The sequence below is a fragment of the Notamacropus eugenii genome, chromosome 1 (genome assembly GCF_028372415.1).
Source record: "Notamacropus eugenii isolate mMacEug1 chromosome 1, mMacEug1.pri_v2, whole genome shotgun sequence".
Lineage (NCBI taxonomy): Eukaryota > Metazoa > Chordata > Mammalia > Diprotodontia > Macropodidae > Notamacropus > Notamacropus eugenii.
This window is the reverse complement of record NC_092872.1, coordinates 249,112,451-249,137,297: the sequence shown is the minus strand read 5'-3', so window position 1 is coordinate 249,137,297 and position 24,847 is coordinate 249,112,451. Positions and strand designations below refer to the sequence as shown.

Below are 24,847 nucleotides of genomic sequence, written 5' to 3'. Positions count from 1 at the left end.
TGTTATAATATAGTACTTAGTGTTAGATTGTGTGTGTGTGTGCTAATAAATACTGCTTTTAATTTAAAGGGACATTTTTTTCTTGTTCTTAATTGTAGAGGCAGAGAAAACTGCACAGGTTGCAAAAATCCGATTTCAGCAGAAGGTGATGGAGAAAGAAACCGAGAAACGCATTTCTGAAATTGAAGGTGTGTTGTTGCAGTTGAGGGCCTTTCATTCTCAGGGAAAGGAAAATTCTTGTCATTGCAGGAGACAGGGAGAGTGCATAACTACAACCAAAGTCTTCTCTTGACTGGTCACGAGTGCCAGCCAGGCCAGTTTTAGGCAGCTCAATGAAAATATCTGTCTATGTTCACAGCTTCTGGTCTGTGACTTTGGGCAAATCATTTGACCTCAGACCTTAGTTTGCCCTCTTAAAAATGGGGTTGATGAGCTAGCTGCCTTTTTCTTCTCATGTATATTTATTGTGACTTGATTTTTAACTTTTACTATAGATTCTCTACCATAATTGAGGAAACAAATGTTGGGTCCTTAGTAGATGTCACGACTCTTTTGATTTCACAAGTTAGTTTTCTTCAGCTCCCATATATTTTTTGAATATTCAGATTCTTTTTTATTTGTACCCTGTCATTTTTGTCTCTCCATCCTTACCTCTAAGCAATTCAGGAGTAATTGTTTCTTCCAGAACTGATTGATAGATGCTTGGGATGGGTTAGACAGAATGTGAGGGAATGGTATGTTCCATCATTGTTGATTGATTCAGTCATTCTGTCAGTTGATCTTGAAGGTGCAAAGAATGATACCTCTTCTTAAGGCCAGGTATGCTCCTGTTGCATTTCCAGAGAGGGGAGAGTAACTTTGTTTAAGGGATATGGCATTGCCAATACTACTTTTATTGTAGTGGTGTTAGGACTGTATGAGTGGAAAGAGAAAAAAGAGAGAAAAGAGAAAGGAAGAGATAGTGGGGAAATAGGCAAACTTAAAAACTAACAGAGTTTTAAGCCTATTTTAATTGAAAAATGCTTAATTTAATGACTATTTTTTTAAGCCTAAGTGAGTAATCTATATTTTGTTCTGCTTATATACCCTCAGATTCTGGGCTGTGCCACTCATTAGGAGGGAATCTGAAATCTTCCCCAACTTAGAGACAGTCTAGAAACTTTTATTTTAGCATTCTTTCACTGTGCTTTGCCTACTAGATGCTGCATTCCTGGCCCGAGAGAAGGCAAGAGCAGATGCAGAATACTACACAGCACACAAACATGCTACTTCAAACAAGGTGACTGGCTTTGCTCCCCAAAACCTTTTTTATTTTCTGGTGTTCTGGATGTGGAAAGTAGAAGAGTGGGATTTGGTCTGGTATTTCCCTTAAGCCACCTGTTGGCAATAATGGGATAGAGGTGATTTCGTCTAATTTCTAAAGGAAAGTATATATTATGGAGTTTCTGCATCCAAGTAAGTTGGGGAAAGTTAGCTCTTGATTGGCCTGGGCAGAGGAAAGAAAGGGGGATATAAGATCAGAACTTGAAGTAATCATTGGTACAGTTTGAATGTAATCAGAATTTCTGCTCCAGGGGAAATACAACCAGTAGCAGCAAGGAGACAGTGCTTAGATCAGTCTAAAAACCAGACAGAGATTCAGTTTTGGGAAACTGAGTGGGGAACAAGGATTTAGACAATGTTCTGGTCATCAAATCTGCCAGGGTGCTGGAGCCACTTTCTTTGAGGGACATGATTCGGGCCCTGGTGGAGCTCCTGTTGAGACTTGGGAACATAGGATCTTAGAATGGACAAACGTTCTTGGAAATAATCTACCAAGAGCTGGCTCTTGGAAATCTTAAAGCACTGTTGTTGCTTTACACATATTATCTCATTCGATCCTTCCCACAACCCTTTGAAGTGTAGGTACTGTTATTGCACCCATCTTATAGATGAAGCAACTGAGACAGAAGTTAAGTGACTTGTCCAGAGTAACACAATAAGTGTCCAACAAAGGAGAAAATGGGACAGATGGGAGAGATGTCATAGAGGAAGAATGGACAAGACTTAGAAAACTGATTGGGTAGAGGTAGAGACAAGGCCGTGGCCTAGGTGTTCTCTGGGGCCTCTCTGAGCTTTACATCTGTGAACCTAAGATCCTCAGAATTAGAGGCCACAATCTGATGAATTCAGGAAGAAGTTTGTAGAGCCTGAACTCTCCTGGATTACCAGGTGACTGTCCTTAGTGGCAGTAGGCAGCGTAGTGCAAGGGATAAAAAGTAGGTAACCTTTGCAGTGTGACAGCAGGTGACAAGGATGGAAGAGGAGGCTAGTACAGTTGGTTTGAATGGAGCTCAAATGACTGGTGATAAGGTATTATGTGGAACATAGGTTCTTAACCTGGAGTCTACATCTGTAAATAGATGTCATTGGGTGTGTGAACTTGGATGAGCAAAAAATTGCATCCTTATTTTTACTGGCATCTGGAATTTATTATTTCTTTCGATTATGAATGTAGGCAGCAAACGTTTTTCTGAGAAGGGGTTCATGATCCAAAAAGTGAAGAGCCCCTTTAGTCTAGAAGTAGCATGGTGGCCTCTCCTTCCAGCCTACTGATCCCAGAGGAGTTGCCACCAGTGGAATGGGCTACACACGATACAGTGTTCTCAGGGGACAGGCACATTTTTGTGAAAGTGAAAAGGCAGAAGGATATTTGGTTGGAAAGCCTGAGGACGTGGGGAACTTTGGTCAATAGTTTTGTATTTCTTAAAGGACAGAGTGGAATGGGCTAGGACTAGATAATGAATGAATTGGGCTGGAGGTGTGAGATTGGGGAGGGATATGAGTTATTAAGGTACATTTGGCTTCTAGATGGAGGAGGGCAGGGGGCCAAGTGTTGCTCATGGATTCAGAATTGTTTCCTAGCAGTTCTCAGGGGAAAGAGAGAAAGGATAAATCATTATTTTGTAAAAGGCAGGGAGGGTTTCAAGTGTTCTAACAGCATTCCTCTTGTTTGTTTCACACAGCTTAAACTAACCCCGGAATATCTGGAGCTTAAAAAGTATCAGGCCATTGCTGCAAACAGTAAGATCTACTTTGGCAGCAGCATCCCTAGCATATTCATGGACTCCTCTTGTGCTTTCAAATATCCAGATGCCAGGACTGGGAGAGAAATCTCCCTCCTCTCTAAGGAGGCGCCGGAGTCCTCTGAGAAAAGCCCCATTGGAAACAAAGCAAGCACAGGTTGATGCAAGAGCTGGAAAAACTCATCTGTACCAAGATATGGCAGTTGGGAGGGTGGGTGGGTGGGGGCAATAATTGGGACAAGGGTTACAATGACTGCAAATTAATTCACAGAAATACTGCTCAGTCTACTCTGCTCTCCTGGGATGGGCCTGGTTTATCCACTGACTGTAGGATGCAACTCTCTGGCAGTCAGGTGGTTTTCTTCAACCACAGCTCTTTCAAGCTCCTTCTGTGTGTGTCCCTTTATAAGCTAGGCATTTGTGAATGATGAAAAGACTAATGCTAAGACACTGCCTGCACTGGAATGTTAAACACAAAAATCTGTAGGAGTTGTGGCTTTTCTGAGTGGCAGTCTGCATATGTTTACATCAGATTCTGGGGAAAATGTGTTTCCAGGCCAAAGAGACCCAGGTGTATGGTAAGTACAGTAAAGACAAAACTACAGATGACTGGGTCCCAGGGCTCATTACTTTCCCCTTTGGAGTCCAGACCCCGAATTCACAGGCATGATTGACATGTAGTCCACTGAGGTTCTTTGGAAAAGGACCTTCTGAATGAATGGCTTCTGTTGTCCAGCAGCAGAGTTTATGGCCAGTTGGTCCATAGACCTTGCCATCCAACTAGAAACTCTTGAAGATTTCTTGCTGCAACATCTTAGGTGTGTGGAAATTGTACATAGGTGGCAGCAACAGACTCAGGGACAGGGTGCTCCTGATTCTAAGGTCATTAAACTAATCCTTTCTTCTATGGACCAAAGTACTGCTGTTCCTGATTTCCCCTCATTCAGGTGATTGTTGGACTATATTTCTACCCAAGGAGTTTGTAACAAGCTGTCTTAAGACTATGACTTGGGTGTTCTCAGCTCAGCAGCTGCCTGAGAATGGAATAGGACTTTGCTATCCGCTACACACTTTTATCCTAAATGAAAGAAGTTTTGTTCTTAAAACTGGATTTGGGGGCATCATCATACCCCAGCGCTCTGCCTATTTCTGAGGCCAGGTCCTGTGGCTGCCCTGATAACTCTAGCACAATGATTCTTGCTACTGTTCATCAAAAACCCTAATGTAGTAAGAAGTATTGGTTAGTGCACCTTGACATCCCTTCCTTTCTGTGTCCTCCTCACTGGCTAGTTGGTAACTATCTGGTCTTGGGATGTTAAAGTGGTCAGCTTGTTTGTCCTTCCCAAACTGTCACCGGGAGGCCATTGTCCTGTCAACAGCACCTGAAAAGGAAGAAGAGTCCCTTTTGGGCAATGTCACAGAGAGAAAGATTCTGAATCGATACATATCCTAATGGTCTGGGAGACATTACTCGGACCTCAAGACCCTTCCAAAAGCTGAGTGTGCAGCTTATGAAGATGTTTCATTTGTCTTCTTGTAGGAGGTGGTAGAAGATGTTCCATCTGAACATCCATTATGCCAAGAAGGGAAAGCCCAAACATTAGTTCTTAAGATCAGTTTCCTGGGCTGTGCACTGTGATGGAATTGTAATTGGAAATCTGTTTTTATTCTTTGCTTACTTTATAAATTCAGTTTTCAATTCAATTTTGCATCCTCATGCCTCCTATAACTCTAAAGTTTCTTGGTAAGTTGATCAAAATAAACTCGGCAATCCACATGGCTTTATTGTTGTTTCTGATTGAAGTATCTGTCGTGGAAAAATTTGTGTCCTTGACCCTTTGTACTCTTAGTCCCAGATATTCTCCTCCATTTAATGAGCTCTTGATCTGAAAATCACCCTAAGGTGGTAGTGGTGGGTTTACATTTCCTCACCCTACACCTGCCAGCTCTTAGAAATGGAATGCCATTGTGGAAGAAATTTTTTTTTGAATTTTTAAAGGAAGTTCATCCACTTAAACTCCCCAAGAAGCTTGTTTCCCAGTGCTCACTCAATGGGCTTTTGATTCTGTCCCTTCTTTGGGGATGTGCCTTTTGGTAAATATATGCTGTAATCTTGAAGTTGAAATTTATATGCAAAATGTTACTTTTTGAAAAAAATAAATAAAATGATTTTACTGTCACTGTTGAGTGGTGTTATCTGTCTTGGAACTTGAGGGGAGTTTCACAAAAGAATCAGGCAGATGGGTAATATATAAAGCCAAGGGCCTCTTATTATAGATATTTTAAATCATATAAGGAGGGCTCAAGGCTTAAAATGGAACACCTTGGTTAGGAATGTGGGGGGAAAGGAACAAGAAACACCCTGAGCTAGGGATGTGAGGGGAAAGGAATAAGAAGGGAAGGCTATAACCTAGCCATTTTTGAAGGACCTTGGGTATGCTAGTCCTCACACCATAGCAAAAGGAAGAAGGCTTCAGTGATGGTCATTTTGAGATTCAGCAGTTCTTCACCTACCGACCTTCACAACCAGGCCGCTTCCTACCTTTCTGGACATCTTACACTTAATTCTGTCAACCTACCTGGGAGACTTGGTGGACCTGCTTCCAGAAGAATGTGATAATGTGTAATGAAAAGGTCCTGCTCCTAATTCACAGCATGGACAGGTATTCTGTGATTATTTCCTGTCTGCTTCATTGTGTAGTGAAGAAAAGCCTTTTAATTGGTCCCTGAGCTAGAGAGTACATACAAAAGTTTCCAACCGAGACTCTAGCTCTCTCTCCCTGGTAACTTTTGAGAAGGAAAAGAACTGCTGTGGGTCTTTGGATGGGAAGAAGGGCAGTCACTTTGTCTATACTCTTTCCCACCTAGGCCAATATGTGTGGCCATGAACACATGGTGCCTCTTTGTGTTTGTTCTTACTTTTGGATGATTGAATATCAATAGGAGTAGACAAGGCTAAATTCAAAAGGTTTGAAGTAGTTACCGGAGGCCCAATAACAGGAGTTCACTACAAGAAGGGATTAGGGGTGAAGGGTAAAGAGAGGAGGATGGTGGCAAGAACCCACTAAAATATCCCACTAAGTGGCTGTAAACAGACCCTCCTAAGGTGTGGAGGTGTTAGGGTGGGAGAGAGTCTGAATACTTTTTTAAAAGGTCATACCAGGTAGTGTCATGGCCAAGACTAGGTTCTATTTAAGAGAAGTGAGAGTTCTTTATAAATTTGAATTGTAGTGGAAAAAGAATAATGGGTCTTTTGAACAACAAGTGGCTACATAAAGGTGGAGGAAGATGGTCTGAAAGGAAGAAATAGCTATCCCATTTCAATACCTCATAAAAAACTGGGATTCCCTATTTAGTCGCAATCCAGGGTTGTTTGGTTTCATCATTAGCAATTATTGCTGGCCATACCTTCACAAAAATCGACCATGTATTAGAGCTTAAAAACCTCACAAAGAAAAGTAGAAATGCATCTTTTAATGACCATAATGCGATAAAAATTACATTAAATAAAAGGCCTTTGAAACACATTACAAATTAGAAACTAATAGTCCTAAGGAATGAGAGGGCCAAAGAACAAATGATAGAAAGAATACAAAAATACTAAAGGTAATGACAATGAGACAACATATGAAAATTTGTGCAATGCAGCCAAAGCACCACTTAGGGGAAAATTAATATTCCTAAATGCTTACATCTATAAGAGAACAGATCAATGAATTGGGTATGTAAAAATTTAAGAAAAAAACAACTAGAAAACTGACAGATTTTAAAATTCCAATTAAATACCCAATTGAAGTCCTGAAAATTAAAGGAGAGATTTACAAAATGAGAGTAAAATAAATTGGTGGCCACTTACCACCAGATATAGGTAATAATAGCTGATTTTTATAATGCTTTAGGGTTTTATAAAGTGCTTTAGGTATTTGATCCTCAAATTATCTTTGTTGCAGATCAATAAAGACTTCTTTTCTCCCTGACTGGCGTCATAGTCATAAATAGTAATTCCTGAGTCTGGGATGGGGTTGTTCAAGATGGAAAGTTTTGTGGACTTATATGAACAGCTCTTATTTCATTGTGAAGTTGGAGAAATCAAGCTGCTATTTTTCTGTAAAATACTTGCTTTGGAAGCATTGTCCTGTCTTTGACCAATTGTGTTCACAGACAGCCCTTTAGCGGTTTTCCTATCCAAATAGAGAGGCTTAGGAGAGAATATGCATTGTGAAGGTGGGAGGTAAAAGTGCTGGTCATGGGGAAGGAGAGAAGGTGCCAAGGAGCCTACAGATTGAGACATCCCTTGCAGAACTCATCTACTTAGATAATACCAAATTCTGGAATCTGCCTCAAGTTATAGTGTCATGTGCCTTGGCTATGGAAGCCTGAGGAGAACACCTGCCAACTGATGTTGTAATTCAACGATGTGTATTTTTTGGATTTGTTCTTCAGCAAGTTAAGGTTTGGTTATTGAATCTTCCAACCTCTTAAAATAAACATGGCATCAGAAGGACCCCTTTCTTTCATTTGTGGTCCTCACAGAAGCTACCTTGGGTTTAAGATACTCTGTGTTGGGGGTAGAACCAAGAGGGTGGAGAAAAGGCAGGGGCTTACCTGAGGTCTCCCCCAAAACCCTCTGAACAACTTTAAATTATACCTCAAAACAAATTCTGGAGAGGCAGAACCCACAAAAAGACAAGGTGAAACAATTTTCCATCCTAAGACAACTTAAAGGTTGGCAGGAAAGGTCTGTTGCACAGGGGTGAGAGTGGAGTCCAGTACAGGCTGTACCCCAGAAAACTAGTAGTAGGCCTTGAGGGTGACTGAATAAGTGGCAGCAATGGTGGTTTCTGGACCTTTCAGCTCACAGATGGTTTAGGGGGTCAGACAATAGGTCAGAAGGAGATTTACAGGGATCACCTTGTTGGCACTTGGGACAGGACTCTGTTGCACTGCCCATATTTGGATCTGGGTTGAAGTCCTAGGTTGCAGTCCCAAGGTGAGGGGGAGCACTAACCCAATAGAAATTTTGACCACAGGGAAGCTGGGACCCTGGTCACAGTTCCAGCATGGGAAAGAGTGCTTTTGGTCATCAGCCAGGGAACAAGCCAGGAGAGTAGTAAGCATACCCTCTACCTATATCATACCATCTTGGAAAACTGAAAACTTACAGGCCCCCAGAGTTATCTCTGATGACAGCTGTACAAAAATCCTTAAGCTTGGGACAGTGGTCCCTCTACTCTGGAAGTACAGCCTCACTTTAGCATCGAGTTAAAAGTCAAGAAATACGCTGGAAAATATTTTGACTAAAGAAAGTATCTATGATGACAGGGAAAATCAAAACACAAACTCAGAAGACAACAAAGTCAAAACTGCTGTATCCAAAGCCTCAGAGAAAAATATGAATTGGTCTCAGGCCATGGGAGAGCTCAAGAAGAGTTTTTACAAATCAAGTAAGAGAGGTAGAGGAAAAATTGGGAAGAGAAATGAGACTGATGCAAGAAAATCATGAAAAGAGCCAAAAGCTTGGTAAAGGAGGCACAAAAAAAATGCTGAGGAAAATAATATCTTAAAAAACAGAATAAGCCAAATGGTAAAAGAGTTACAAAAATCTAATGAAGAGAATGCCTTGAAACACAGAATTGGCCAAACTGAAAAAGATATTTAAAGATTCATTAAAGAACTCCTTGAAAAGCAAAACCGACCAAATGGAAAAAGAGCTGCCAAAACTCACTGAAGAAAATAATTCCTTAAAAATTAGAGTTTGGTAAGTAGAAACTAATGACTTTGTGAAACATCAAGAAACAATAAAACAAAACCAAAAGAATGAAAAAATAGAAGAAAAAATGTGGGCTGAGTCAAGATGGCAGAGTAGAAAGATGCACATACTCTAGCTCTTCACCCACAGCCCATAAAATACCTGTAAAGAAAGACTCTCAACAAATTCTAGAGCATCAGAAGCTACAGAACAATGGACTGGAGGAGATTTCCAGGCCAGGGTGACCTGGAAGGCTGATGGGAAAGGTCTGTCACACCAGACTTGAAGCGGAGCGCAGCCCAGTCTTGGCTGCATGGCACTGGGAGGAGCAGGAATGGACAATGCTTTGGGGACAATCCCTGGCAGCAGCAGCAGCAAAAGTTTACAGATCCCTTGACCCATAGGTGCCAAAGGTCAGTGAGAGGACTTTTTCAACCATAGTGAGAAGGGTACAGGGTCCTCCTGTAGCCCCTGTCTCAGTTGGCAGCCACGGCAGCAGCAGCCTCCAGGGGCCTTTGTTGGAGTGTCTCAGCTTAAAGTCCCTGGGGAAATTGAGCAGCTGATCTGAACCTTGGCACTGCCCCTGCCTAAAGCCCCTGGAGGAATAGAGCAGTTGTTCTGAATCTCAGCCCTGAGCACAGTCCTGGGGCGTGGTGGAGCTGGAGGCCCCTGAGGAATAAACTTGTCTGCCTGAATTGTGCCACCTTGGGGGAACTGAGAACTTATAAGTCCCCAGAATATACCCTACTCTTTACAAAGGACCCAAAAGTCAAGTAACTGGTTGGGAAAATGCCCAAAAAAGGGGAAAAAATAAGTAGAAGGTTACTTTCTTGGTAAACAGGTATTTTCTCCCATCTTTTCAGATGAGGAAGAACAATGTTTACCATCAGGGGAAGACATAAAAGTCAAGGCTTCTGCATCCAAAACCTCCAGAATAAATATGCAGTAGTCCCAGGCCATGGAAGAGCTCAAAAAAATTTTGAAAATCAAGTAAGAGAGGTGGAGGAAAAATTGGGAAGAGAAATGAGAGTGATGCAAGAAAATCATGAAAAGCAAATCAACAGCTTGCTAAAGGAGACCCCCAAAAATGCTGAAGAGAATAACACCTTTAAAAATAGACTAACTCAATTGGCAAAAGAGGTCCAAAAAGCCAATGAGTCAAAGAATGCTTTAAAAAACAGAATTAGCCAAATGGAAAAGGAGGTTCAAAAGGTCACTGAAGAAAATAGTTCTTTAAAAATTAGAATGGAGCAAATGGAAGCTAATGACTTTATAAGAAACCAAGAAATTACAAAACAAAACCAAAAGAATGAAAAAACAGAAGGTAATGTGAAATATCTCATTGGAAAAACAACTGACCTGGAAAACAGATCCAGGAGAGAAAATTTAAAAATTATGGGACTACCTGAAAACCATGATCAAAAAAAGTTTAGACATCATCTTTCATGAAATTATCAAAGAAAACTGCCCTGATATTCTAGAACCAGAGGGCAAAATAAATATTGAAAGAATCCACTGATCACTTCCTGAAAGAGATCCAAAAAGAGAAACTCCTAGGAATATTGTAGCCAAATTCCAGAGTTCCCAGGTCAAGGAGAAAATATTGCAAGCAGTGAGAAAGAAAGAATTTGAGTATTGTGGAAATACAATCAGGATAACACAAGATCTAGCAGTTTCCATATTAAGGGATTGAAGGGCATGGAATATGATATTCCAGAAGTCAAAGGAACTTGGATTGAAACCAAGAATCACCTACCCAGCAAACCTGGGAAAAATGGGGGGGAAGATGGTCATTCAATGACGCAGAGGACTTTCAAGCATTCTTGATGAAAAGACCAAAACTGAAAAGAAAATTTGACTTTCAAACACAAGAATCAAGAGAAGCATGAAAAGGTAAACAGGAAATAAGAATCACAAGGGACTTACTAAAGTTGAACTGTTTACATTCCTACATGGAAAGACAATATTTGTAACTCTTGAAACTTTTCTCAGGATCTGGGTAGTTAGAAGGCTTATAAACACACCCACCCACACACCTGCACACCCACGCCTACACCCACCCACCCACACCCAACACACACACAGAGAGAGAGAGAGACAGAGAGAGAGAGAGAGAGAGAGAGAGAGAGAGAGAGAGAGAGAGAGAGAGAGAGAGAGAACAAGAGAGTGAGCACAGGGTGAGTTGAATAGGAAGGGATCGTATCTAAAAAGAAGGGAATATATTGGGAAGAGAAAGGGAGAAATGGAATGGGACAAATTATCTCTCACAGAAGATGCAAGAAAAAACTTTTCCAATGTGGGTGGAAAAGAGGGAGGTGAGAGGGGAAAAGTGAAGCTTACTCTCATCACATTTGGCTCAAGGAAGGAATAACATGCACACTCAATTTGTTATGAAAATCTATCTTACACTAAAGGAAAGTAAGGGAGAAGGGGACAAGTGGGGTGGGGGAGATGATGAAAGGGAGGGCAAATGGGAGGAGGGAACAATTAGAAGTAAACACTTGGGGAGGGACAAGGTCAAAAGAGAGAATAGAAGAAATGGGAGGCAGGATAGGATGGAAGGAAATATAGTTAGTCTTACACAACATGACTATTATGGAAGTCATTTGCAAAACTACACACATATAGCCTATATTGAATTGCTTGCCTTCTTAGTGGGGATGAGTGGGGAGGGAGGAAGGAAGAGAAGTTGGAACTTGAAGTTTTAGGAACAAATGTTGAGAATTGCTTTTGCATACAACTGGGAAATAAGAAATACAGGTAATGGGGTATAGACATTTATCTTGCCCTACAGGACAAGAGAGAAGATGGGAATAAGGGAAGGGAGAGGTCTTAGAAGGGAGGGCACATTGGTGGAAGGGGCAATCAGAATGCAAGGCATTTTGGGGTGGGGGAGGGGAGAGATGGGGAGAAAATTTGGAACTCAAAATTTTGTGGAAATGAATGTTGAAAACTTAAAATAAATTAAAAAATATAAAAATTAAAAAAAAATGTGAAATATCTCATTGGAAAAACAACTGACCTGAAAAATAGATTCAGGACAGATAATTTAAGAATTATTTCCCAAGTCATGATAAAAAAATCTAGATATCATCTTCCCAGAAATTATCAAGGAAAACTGCTCTGATAGTCTAGAACCAGAGAATAAAATAGAAATGGACAGAATCCCTTGATCATTTCCTGAAATACATACCAAAATGAAAACTCCCAGGAATATTATAGCCAAATTGTGGACCTCCCAGATTAAGGAGAAAACATTGCAAAGAGTCCAAAAGAAACAATTCAAATATTATGGAGCCATAATCAAGATAACACAAGATTCAGCAGTTTCTACATTAAAGGACTGAAGGGCTTGGAATATAATATTCCAAAAGTCAAAAGAGCTAAGAATTCAATTAATAATCACCTACCCAGCAAAACTAAGTATAATCCCTCAAGGGAAAAATGGATATTCAGTGGTAGATATGCAGTCATTCCTGAGGAAAAGACCAGAGCTGAATAGAAAATTTGACTTTCAAATACAAGGTTCAAGAGTAACATAAAAAGGTAAATAAGACAAAGAAATCAATGGATTCAATGAGTTTAAACTGTTATTTTCCTACATGGGGCAATGATACTTGTAACTCCTAAAAACTTTTCATTAGTCAGTGAGACAGAGTGTGTGTGTATATATATATATATATATATGTATGTATGTATGTATATATATACATATATATATATTTGTGACACAGGTGTGAGTTGAATACGATGGGATAATTATTAAAAAATAAGATTAAGGGGTGAGAAGGAGAAATTCATTGGGAGAAAAGGAAAAGAAGAGGTAGAATAGGGGTAAATTATCTGGCATTAAAAGAGGTGTAAAAGAACTTTTACCATGAAGGGGAAGATGAGGGAGGTGGGGGTGTAGTGCATGAACCTTACTTTCATCAGAATTGGTTCAAAGAGGGAATAATACACACTCAGTTGGGTACAGAAATGTATCTTGCTGTATAGGAAAGTAGGAAGGGAAGGGTCTAAGAGAAGTGTGAGTGGGGTGATAGAAGGGAGTGTAGATTAGGGGAGGTAAAAGAAGCAAAACACTTTTGAGATTGAACAGGGTGAAAGGAGAGAAAGAGTAGGATAAACAGGGAAAATAGGATGGAGGGAAATACATAGTAATCAAAACTGAAAAAAATTACAGCAAGTTTCTCTGAAAAAGATCTTACTTCTCAAATATATAGAGAATTGAGCAAAATCGTTAGAAATAAGAGCCACTCAATTGATAAATGGTCAAAGGAGATGAACAGATAATTTTCTGACAAAGTAATCAATGCTATTTATAGTTATGTGAAAAAAAATACTCTAAATCACAATTGATTAGAGAAATGCAAATTAAAACAACTCTGAGCTACTACCCCACATCTGTTAGATTGGCTAATGACAGAAAAGGAAAATGACAAATGTTGGAAGGGATGTGGGAAAATTGAAACACTAAAACTGAGATACTGTTGGTGAAGTGGTATGCTGTTCCAACTATTCTGTAGAGTAATTTACACCTGTGCCCAAAGGGCTATAAAGCCATGTGTAACCTTTGGTCAAGCAATATCACTGCTAGGTCTGTATCCCAAAGAAATTTTTTAATAAAGGAAAATGACATATGAGTACAAAGAATTGGAAATTGAGGGGATGAGGGAAAATGGATGAACAAGCTGTGATATGATTATGATGGAATATTATTGTGCTGTAAGATGACAAGCAGGATGCTCCCAGAAAAAACCTGGAAATATGTGAACTGATGCAAAGTGAAATGAGCAGAACCAGAAGAACATTGTGTACAGTAACAGCAGTATTAAATGATGATCAGTTGTTAAGGACATAGCAAATAGCAATACAATGATCCAAGACAATACAGAAATACTTATGGTGAAAAATACTATCCATCTCCAGAGAAAGAACAGATGGAGTCTGAATACAGCTTAAAGCATACTTAAAAAATTTTTTTTCTTAGGGTTTTTTTGGTATGTGTTCTCTTTTACAACAATGAATATCATGGAAATACGTTTTCCATGACTGCACATATATAACCTATATCAACTTAATTGCCTTCTCAATGAGGGATGAGAGGAGAGGGAAGTAGGGAGAGAATTTGGAACTCAATTTTTAAAAAATGTTAAATTTTATTTTTACATGTAACTGGGGATAAATGAAATACTAAAATTTTTAAAAGATACTCTGTATCCCATCAAAAGAAACCATATCTTGTGAGCCCCCAAAGATATATTTCTACTTACACTTGCCCAGAGGAGACAAAGCAAAGGTACTTCATAAAATATAGTAAGCGAAGTGGCGATGAAACATTTTTCCTATAAACCTCAGGCATACTTTCCTGTCAGTACACACGCTATCAGTGGAAGGAATGAAAACACCTAGAGCACACTTGTGGAAGGACACACAATATAGAGCACTAGAAATCTCATCTTCCTGAGTTCAAATACTTACTAGTTGCATGACCCTGGGCAATTCACTTAACCCTGTTTACCTTGGTTCCTCATTTATAAAATGATCTGGGGAAGGAAATGGCAAACAACTCTATTTTTTTTAGCTCTTCCAAGAATTAATGTCGGACTTTAGTCTAATTAACATTATCTTTGAAGCTTTGGTTGTAGCTGTTTTTCAATTAGTGTCTTCTGAGTTTATCTTTATTTCTTGATCTTCCCTGCCCTGGAAGTAGCTTTTTATGGTCAAGTTCTTTTTTGTGTTTTTTTTTTAATTTTCCTAGCCTGTTTCTTGACTTTGGAGTTAAGAACTCTGGTATGACTCTGCTTACCTCAGGGTGAGGAGGCACTGTTCCAAACTTCAGACTTTTTCAGTCTGCTATTTTCAGAACTAGTTTTGGGGGTCTACATATTTTCAGTGCTTTCAGGGTTGTGTGATCCAGGGAGAGTTGTGGTCACAGCTCTCTTGGACTGCACTGTGGCCTTTACCAAGGAATGGTTCCTACTCCCCTTCAGCTGCAAGTGCTAGTGCTCTTCTCTTCCTTGGTACTATGCCAAGGGCCCCTGTTCTCTTGTGGTTGATCACAAGTGCTCCTCTCTGCTCTAGAACTATGACCCAGAACTTCATGTGAGCAATAGAGTTACCAATGGCTGCTCCCTGAACTTAGCACCTGCAAAGGGTCCTCTGTAATTTCTGTCTGGCCAGCTGTATAGCTCTCTTCTTGTCTCTGGGCTAAGAGCTCCTGAATCCATTACTACTACTTCTGATATCATAGTTGCCTCTGGACCCACTACTGCTGCTGTTGCTGGACAGCTCCCACCCCAGGGCCACAGATCTCTCCTGCTGACCTCCTAAGGCGCCGTAGGCTGGAAAATTCTCTCATTCTGACCTTTTGTTGGTTCTGCCTCTTCAAAATTCAATTTGAGGAGTTATTTTAAAATTGTTTGGATGGGAATTTTGGGAGAGTTCAGGTGGGTTGCTGCCTGTAATCTGCCATCTTGACTCTACCCTCCGCTATCTATAGCTATTTTAAATGGAATTTCTCTTTATATCTCTTCCTACTGGGTTTTGTTGGTAAGGTTCAGAAATACTGGTGATTTTTTGTGGGCTTATTTTATACTCTGCAACTTTCCAGAAGTTGATAATTGTCCTGATTAATTTTTTAGTTGACATTAAGGGTTCTCTAAGTAAACCTCATTCCTCATTGCCTAATCTTATTCCTTCAATTTCTTCTTTGTGTTTTATTACTATAGCTAGCATTTCTAGTACAATATTGAACACTAATGAGTTTAACGTACTTTAAGGCATCCCTCTTCTTACTGGCTCTCTTCCCATCACCCTCAAGCTTCCACCCTCCCATTTATTATACTTTCCTCTGCTTTTGACATTTTGCTTAATTCATTAATTCTTTTTCTCTTCTTTCTTTTATCTAATTATCTAATTCTTCCTCTCTTTCTCTCAGGTAAGGAAAATCTCTTTTCCTTGCCTCCCTTCAATTTGTTTTGTACTTAAATTTTAATTATCTGAGCCGTTCTGTAAGTAAGATTCCCCCCTTGCTTATTTTCTTCATTCTTTATTTTTCCTTTCTGTCTATTCTAGATTTTTATTCTTAAATTCATGGCCCTTACACTTATTTAGGCCTCCTTGAGTCCCTGTCTTCCTCAAGGAATTAATGCTTCCATGGCCCTAGAGTCCTTGGATTCACCAAAACCACCAGAGTCCCCAGAATCCCTGTTCTCTTCTATGTCCTTTAGCTTCTGAGCAATATACTTTGGAGATTTGACAGTGCCATAGCTACCATTGCTTTTGGAGTCAGGTTGCATGAGAAGAGAGAGGAGATAAGTGGAAAGTGGAGCCTATCTGTCCCCAGACAGTGGGGAGGAAGTCTTGGAGGGAGAGGTGGAAGAAGGAAGGGGCACAGCTGACTGGAAAATGAGATTTTGTACTTTTTTTAACAATAAAATAAAAAGAAACATGTAAAAAAAAAGAATTAATACTTTTGAGATACCTATTTTTGGTTCCCTATACTAAATAACTTGTATATTATTGCTTTGTAAATCTGTCAGTTAGTAAACATATTAACCCCCTGTGCCGGGCTTTACTAAGCCCTGGGGATATAAAGATCTTTGTTTCTGGCCCCTTTTATTCTATAATGCCCCCACTCTTAGAAATGCCAAATCCTGTAGGTAATAGAAACGATATTGCCCCATGATAGGGATTTTACTATGGCTCTGATTGTGTCATTTATTACTAACTTTTGCCTTCCTCATTGGAAATTTTTTCCCATTTTACTTGAAATCGTCTCTCTGGGTCCATGTCTTTCCACTCTTCTGTATACCAGTTACCCCCAGAATCTCTGAATCCCTTTTGAGGCAGGATGAGTGGTCTCTCTAAGCTCCAGATCCTTGCGGATTATATCTATTGTAAAGTTCCCATCTTCCTTTATAGATTATTTCTAGAATATTTCCCATAGGAATATTCATTGGTAGTACCCCATCTCACCACTGAAACAATACTTCCCCTTTTTCCCCCCAACTGCATCCCACCCTTTGCCCCCTCACTTATTTTCCTATAGATTCACTTTTTTTCCTGAGAGCCCACAGGAATTATTTCCCCTTCCTTGTTAGTCTTTGCCTTGATTAAGGTACATCACACATTCTCCTCTATCTTCTTCCTCTACTTTTATATGACACAGGTCTTTTTTGCTCTTCCTCAGATATGACAGACAGTCCACTTCTGGCTGTCCCAACTAAAGTCCAATCTCCTGCTTGAAACTTTTCCTAGTATTCAAAAGAAACCAGATAAATTAAAGGGGATCATGGTGGTGGGGGAAAGGTTAAGGAGTGTAGTATGTATGAGGCAGCTCAAGAACCCTAGAAAATTTGTATGCAGGCTAAAGGAAAAAATTTGTGACAAAGGTTTGAGATGGAAGGGAATGCCTCAAAAATCCCTACTGGTTTTGTTCTTATGCCATGCCCCTTTGATAAAAAAGGGAATCTATGGGACAGTAACTAAGAGGCCTCAGAACCAAAAAGCACTTTGGTAATTTTTTTCAAGGGCAGCTTCTTAAATTCTTCTGGAGTATCAATCAGAAATTAAGTGAGAGATGTAATGGATTTCTAAACCTAAAATAGAAGCTGGGGATAATGATGAGGATCCTTCAGGGAGGAAAGGAAATAGTTTCCAAAATAGACTTAACATTTGCCTGAGGGTACTTTCCTCAGAGAAATGCTTTCAAGCCACTGCAGCCTCTCAGACTGGAGCTGAGATGACTATAGGCATCCTGAAGGGATGTAGCCCAGAAGCAGGTAGTGAAGACAACCTCAGAAGTCACAAGACCATAGAAGTATACAACCATAAGCCAAGAAGAACAGTATACAGCAGCAACCAGGAGTGATCTAGCTTGATGTAGTGACTGTGCACCTGGGAAAGACTGTAATTCCATTCAACCCAGTGGGGAATGCATCAAACAGGAGCAGCTGAAAGACATTCCAAGAAGACTGATAATTCTGAGCCATCAGATGTGTGATTTGCTTTTTCCATGCACATGCCTTGGTGATCAGAAAAGAGGGAAGGCTACACTCTTATTCTTTGCAGTATTTTTGTCCTGGTATAAATTGTTCTCCTGCTTCTGCTTGCTTCACTCTGCATCAGTCCATACTTCTATGATTCAAAGAAATCATATCATTTGTAATTTCTCACTGTGCAATAATATTCTAAAATATGTATATGCCACAATTTGTTTATCCATTGCCTATTGATGAGAACCTCACCCTGAGGTACCAGTTCTTTTCTTTCATTTTAATTGGCCTTTCAAAATCAGGAAGCTTGCTTTGCTTGTGTTTATTTTCTCTCTAAGGTTATCCTCCCTCTTAACTCCACTCCCTCTCTCTGCTTGTTTCCCATTTGAGTTTTCTGTATTTCTGCACCAGACTTTTTGTGTATGTGTTCAGTCCTCCTTTGTTCATTTCACATGAACAAGGGTAGGATGACCTCCTACCCCTACTAGCCCTCCTATATGTATTTACTCCCCTCACACATTATGGGGAAAACCTTCCTTTTTACACTATTCTCTTTGCCCTCTCTTCTCTTACCCCTTTTAAAACTTTCAGAACAAGCCAAAGGCCAACAATGAAGCAAAAATGACTCCTATGTTCTCTTGGGAGGAAGAAAGCCTATAGGAGAATGGGCAAGGAGGTATGGGGAGGGATTAGAAAAGGAGAAAGCAAGGGAGAGAACTTGATTTATGGGGAGGCACAGTGGAGGAAGGGGAATCACTGAGAAATGCTCTTATGGGAGAAAAAAAGTCTATAAAGGGAGATGGTGACCTTACAATGGGTATGGTCTGCAGGAAATTAGTGCATAAAGAGACTACTTATCCTTCTTCCAGTGAGGAGGAATCTTTCACTTGGGAATGACTGACACCCAGAAGAATGAAAAGGCATGGGTCTAGGGAAGAAATTTCAAGGCAAATGGAAAAAATGATATCAAGGGAGGGCAAAGGTTACTAATGAACTGCACAATCAAAGGAAAATCCTTACCATGGGGACAATATTCTAAGTCACCTGCAGGAGTTTCTATTTCTAAGAGTGAGTGACAAGAGAAAAAGGGGTCAGTAGGCAAGATCTGAGCTGCTCTTTGGTACAGGGGGTAGAGTACCATGCTGAAGTTGGGAAGACTCATCTTCCTGAATTCAAATCTGACCTCTGACACTAGTTGTGTTCTCCTGGACAAGTCACTTAACCCTGTTTGCCTCAGTTTCCTCATCTGTAAAATGAACTGCAAACAGAATTGGCAAACCACTCTAGTATCTTTGCCAAGAAAACTCCAAATATGGGGTCACAAAGAGTGGAACATGACTGAATAACTACTAAGCAATAACAGTAACAACAGGAAAGATCTACAAGGCAAAAATATGTAAACTGTTTAGAAGAGGAAACTCAAAATAGTGACATTGCAAGCACTAATTCCATGAGGAATACAAAGACTAATGAAAGACTGATTGAATAGACAGGTCATGGATCAAGGGACAACAGACAAGTAGACAAAAAGGGAAGATATAATTATAAAGAGAATAAAAGAAATTCTTTTTAGAAAAAGGCACAAACATTAAATTTAAAAACTAACAAACAAAGCAAGTTGAAAGGGAGAAGAGGGAGGGGGATTCTATTTAATAGAGAGCAAAAAAAGGGGAGAATTTTATAACTAAATAAAAGGAAAAAGGAATCAATAAGTTAAGCAAAACTATAAATCTAGAAGAAAGGGTGCAGGTAAGAGAGGTCAGGTCTTGAGGGTAAAAAGGAAGAGAGCTAATGGGAATAAGGTTACATTGAAGTACATTAAACTAAAATAACTGAAGAGAAAGTAATGGCTTTACAGACAAAGAGGGCAAAAACAATTAGAAAGCTGAAAAAAACCAAATCTAAAATAAGCACAAAAGAGAAGTTACTTAAGAGTTAAGAGAGAAATAAACTGGAAATAAAAACAACCTATAGAAATGATAAAACTAAAAGTTGGTTCTTTCAAATGACTAAAATTGATAAATATTGAGGAAATCTAAAAAAGAAAAGGACAGGAAAATGAAATCAATATGATTAAAAAAGGAACAAAGTTAAATCATAATAAAACCAGAAGCAAAAAAAAAAATCAGAACCTATTAAGCAGTTATATGCTAACAAAATTGAGAACAGAACAGGAGACAAAATTAATAGAAGATCAAATAGTGATCTTAAATAACCCAATCCCAGAAAAGAGAAATAGAATGATCTCTAAAGCAATTCCCAAAGAAAGGAAATAAAAACCCAGTCCTGACGGATTCATGGGAGAATCTATCAAACTTTTGAAGAATAATCAATACCCATACCACATGGCTATCTACAGTCATAAGAAGAAGTGCTCTAAATCACTTTTGATTAGAGGAATGCAAATTAGAACAACTCTGAGGTATCATTTCACATCTATCAGGTTGGCTAATACGACAAAAAAGAAAAATGATGAATGTTAGAGAGGATGTGGGAAAATTAGGACACTAATTGGTTGTTGGTGGAGGTATGAACTGATTCAACCATTCTGGAAAGAAATTTGGGACTTTATCTGAAGGGCAACCAAACCAGATTGATCTAGCAATACCGCTACTACCTCTACATCCCAAAGAAATCATATAAAGGGGGAAAAGACCTACAAGTACAAAAATGTTTATGGCAGCTCTTTTTGTGGTGGCAAAATAATTTGACTAAAACAATACATGAAGGGGAATTATATAAACTGTCTGCAAAGAGAAGTTGAAACTTAGATCACAGACAGCATTAAATCCCAAACTTAAGTTATTATTTTATCCTAAGGATCACATAGAGTCACTGAAGATTTTTTAGCAGGGGGATAATATGGTCAGACTTGTGTATAAGGAAAATTAGTTTGGCAGCTGTGTGAGGGAAGAATTGGAGAGGGCAAAGAATGGAAGAAGGGATAGCAATTTGAAGGCTAGTACAATAACTTCAGCTAGGTAGGTAGTGAAGTAGATAGAGTGCCCTACCTGGAGTCAGGAAGACCCCTCTTCTTGAGTTCAAATCTGGCCTCAGATACTTACTAGCTGTGTGACACTGGGTAACTCACCTAACCCTGATTGCCTCAATTTCTTCATATATAAAATGAACTGAAGAAGGAAAGGCAAAGCACTCCAGCATTTTTGCCAAAGAAAACCCCAAATGGCATCATGAAGGATGAGACATGGCTGAAACAGCTACAGCAACAGCCTGAGTGAAAGATTTGGAAGTTTTACAGAGGGTAGTATCTGTGTGGGAAGTATTTAGATGTAAGAGATAGTGTGGAAATATAACTGACAACACTTGGCAATTGATTGGATAGGAAGGCATGGGAGAAAGAAGAGTCAAGGATGACTAGGTTCATGACCTTGAGAGACAGAACATATGTTCCTTCAACAAAAATTCAAGGAAATTCATGAGAGAAATGAATTTGTAGGGGATATGATGAATTCTATTTTGGAAATGTTGAGTTTAAGATGCTGGAGGGAGATCCAAGTGGATGAAAGCTGTCATACTATAGGACATGGTGGGATGGTATCCAGTAAGGATGGTATCCATTTAAGATCATCTTAGTGTGGGAGTATCTTCTTATATATCTTTTTTCATGCCCTGATTGTTCTTTATAATTTCACAATATTCACTTTTGATTTGTACACGTATGATTGTTCTTTTACTTACACTGTCATAGCCATATTTTTGTAGCTACCTCTTTGTGGCTACATTATTGTTGTATGTATTGTCTTATTGATTATACTTACTCACTCTGCAATCACTTCATATAGATCTTTCCATGCTTTTCTGTCTTCAGAATTCTTCTGGATGGTTGGTGGATCAGGAAAGAAGTCAAGTCTTGGCCATATCTTTCATGGCCTCACCAGCTACCTTAACATCCAGTCGTAACTTCTGCCCCTGATCTCCTAATTGGTGACTACCTCTCTGAGATCACTAGTTTAGAAAAAATCCTAGCCATACTTCAAACAAACCACCAACCTCCCAGCATGACCATAGATAGGATAGAGACTTTGTATCTGGAGGCAGAGAAACCAGAGGGACTTCATGAGAAAGCTTCATAGATATTGGAAACCTACAACAGGTTTTGGAAGCCACTAGGAATGGCAGGTGCAAGTACCCCATGCCTATGTGCAGACTGGAATATTCCAGGGTTCCAAGGCACTCTGTCATAAGATGCTATGAAGGACTCTGAAGATCCAGAGCTCTAAATTTCAAAGATCTAGGGAAACTAACTCAGGGCAGTGGGGATCAGTTCAGAAATTAGGGTTAACCAAAACTACAGGAAGGGGAGAGGGAGAAACCTGGTCCTAGCACAGGTCAGACCACTCACTGGAGATGAGATGAAATCAAAAGAACTTTTATTCTAGTCTCAGGTACCCATAAAAGAGGAATCAAATAATAAGTGCTAATATTTGCATACCATTTTAAGGTCTTCAAAACACTTTACAAATATGGTCTCATTGAATTCTTACAATAACCCTAGGAGACTGGTGTTATTAAATAATAAGTACAATTTTTTAAGAAAAATCTTAATGGTGGATTTTAACAGTAAGGCACAGATGATATCCTTGACTCCTAATTTAGATAATTCATAGCAGAAAGTCAGTAGTAGCAAGGTCACAGAATTGGAGAAGCAGGCATGTCATAAGGCACGTCAGGAAACTGTGAGGTTATTTCCCTGACCTGATATGATCACATTTCAGTCTGAAGCCTGGAGCCTGTATCTCAAGCTTCTTAAACCTGCCTACTCATTGGGTAATCTTTTGTTGGTTTGACCTTTGGGGCCCAAGTCTGTCTAGGGTTGGGCTTTTCAGAACAAAGGTTGCCACCAACTTCTTTCTGAATCTTCCCAGATTTAAAAAGAAACACATTTGATCTGCCCAGTCGTTGAAGACAAGATGAGGTCAAAAGACTTTATTCTAGTTTCAGAGACTCATAAAACAGGAATCTAAATGATAAATGCTGATATTTATATATTGTTTTCAGATTTGCAAAACACTGCGTATATATATATGTATATATATACATGTGTGTGTGTGTGTGTGTATATATATATATATATATATATATATACACACACATATATATGTAATTTAAATCTCACAACAGCCCAGTCACTGAGCCGCCGCCGAGGACTCAGCAGCCTCCCCCTCGAGCCCCCTCGCTTCCCGACGCTCCGTCCCCCCCGCCCGCCTTCTCCCGCCACCGCCTTCCGCAGGCCGTTTCCACCGAGGAAAAGGAATCGTATCGTATGTCCGCTATCCAGAACCTCCACTCTTTCGACCCCTTTGCTGATGCAAGTAAGGGTGATGACCTGCTTCCTGCTGGGACTGAGGATTATATCCATATAAGAATTCAACAGAGAAACGGCAGGAAGACCCTCACTACTGTCCAGGGGATCGCTGATGATTACGATAAAAAGAAACTAGTGAAGGCATTCAAGAAGAAATTTGCCTGCAATGGTACTGTAATTGAGCATCCAGAATATGGAGAAGTAATTCAGCTACAGGGTGACCAGCGCAAGAACATATGCCAGTTCCTCGTCGAGATTGGACTGGCTAAGGACGACCAGCTGAAGGTTCATGGGTTTTAAGTGCTTGTGGCTCACTGAAGCTTAAGTGAGGATTTCCTTGCAATGAGTAGAAAAATTCCCTTCTGTCCCTTGTCACAAGTTTAAAAACCTCACAGCCTGTATAATGTAACCATTTGGGATCCGCTGTTTAACTTGGACTAGTGTAACTCATTCATGTAATAAACTGAAAAGAGCCATGCTGTCTAGTCTTGCAGTCCCTCATTTAAACAGAGGTAAAGCCTGGCAGTGTCCAGCCTGAAACACAAATAATCTTAATGTTTCAGTCAAGTCCAAAGCCCTAGTAGCATCTGAGACCATGTCTGTCCAGAGGCTCCTTGGTGCTCCCTGTCTATTTAAGAGAACATTACTGCTGTCTGAGCTGCCCTTGGTGATGCTCAGAAGAGTAAGTTAAGGCCGCCACCACCACCCAGTCCAGTTATACCACCAAGCTAAAGAGTTAGCCTTTGGCAGTAGAACAGGGCTTCCCCTGATGACTTGCACCACCTGACCAGGGAGGAATTGCATTTTGGGGCAGGACATTTTCTTTCTTACATCACACCAAGGTCCAATGTTGTCTGACCAGACTTTTTTTTTAGTAGTAATAGTGCACTACCTCTGGGGGATGCACAAGTGGAGAAAACACCATACTGTGAGGCCATCTTTACCTGAATTAAACTTTTGACAAGGGAACAAATTTTGAATTCATGTATCAAAACAGTCAATGTAGTAACTGCGGAGCTTGCAATTTACTAGCAACAACTGCCCAATGCCATGTGAAGTAACAGACTGGTTTGGTTTTGGTTTCTTTTTTTTCTTTTTTTTTTTAGTTTAAATGTTATGTAATGTATTTAAGCTCTTATTTAAATAAAACTGGTTTTCAGAAAAAAAAAAATCTCACAACAATGCTGGCAGGTAGGTACTATTATTATCCCTGTTTCACAGATGAAAAAGTTGAAAGTGAGAGTTAGTGACTTGCCCAGGTTCACAAAGATAGTACGTGACCTAGGGAAGTTTTGAACTCATCCTGACTCCAGGTCTAGCGTTCCGTCCACTGTGCCAACAGCTGCCTCATATACCACATTAAGGCATTACTTATTATAACTGAAATCTAATAGCACCTTAAGATTTACAAAGCACTACACATATTATCTCATTTGAGTCTTATAACAACCCTGTAAAATAGGTTCTATGGGTATCATTATTCACATTTCATATTTGGGAAACTGAAATCTAGAAATGTTAGACTGCTTGTCCACAGTCACATGGAGGGAGGCTTTAAACAAATTTCTCTATGAATTCTAGGACCTGTGTACTTTCTGAAATGGACAGACTGAGACAGGGACAGGCAAGAGTCAATTGAGAATGTGGGAGCGTCGTTATCAGCCGGCGGCTGTCCTCCAAAGAGGAAGCCCCGAACAAAGGTGTGTGT

General features: G+C 39.7%; 2 protein-coding genes across 4 annotated transcripts in view; both read left to right on the top strand.

Moving 5' to 3' along the window:
* The window catches only part of ERLIN1 (ER lipid raft associated 1), a 60,535-nt gene extending 55,290 nt beyond the window's left edge, over positions 1–5,245 (top strand). For all 3 annotated transcript variants that reach the window (XM_072628489.1, XM_072628490.1, XM_072628491.1), the window contains exons 10-12: positions 99–188; positions 1,200–1,279; positions 3,006–5,245. In XM_072628489.1, coding sequence (XP_072484590.1) covers positions 99–188; positions 1,200–1,279; positions 3,006–3,227 — 392 coding nt within the window. In that variant the 3' untranslated portion in view covers positions 3,228–5,245. The remainder of the gene's footprint in view (positions 1–98; positions 189–1,199; positions 1,280–3,005) is intronic.
* Positions 5,246–22,955: 17,710 nt separating this feature from the next.
* Positions 22,956–24,310, top strand: LOC140517334 (eukaryotic translation initiation factor 1). Its single transcript, XM_072628476.1, has one exon. It carries the CDS (start codon positions 23,098–23,100, stop codon positions 23,437–23,439), a length of 342 nt encoding a protein of 113 aa, XP_072484577.1. The 5' UTR covers positions 22,956–23,097; the 3' UTR covers positions 23,440–24,310.
* The last annotated feature ends 537 nt before the right edge of the window (positions 24,311–24,847 follow it).

What these genes read in the sequence shown, in the direction of transcription:
- LOC140517334 (XM_072628476.1), top strand. Translation starts at nt 23,098, where the DNA reads ATGTCCGCTATCCAGAACCTCCACTCTTTCGACCCCTTTGCTGATGCA.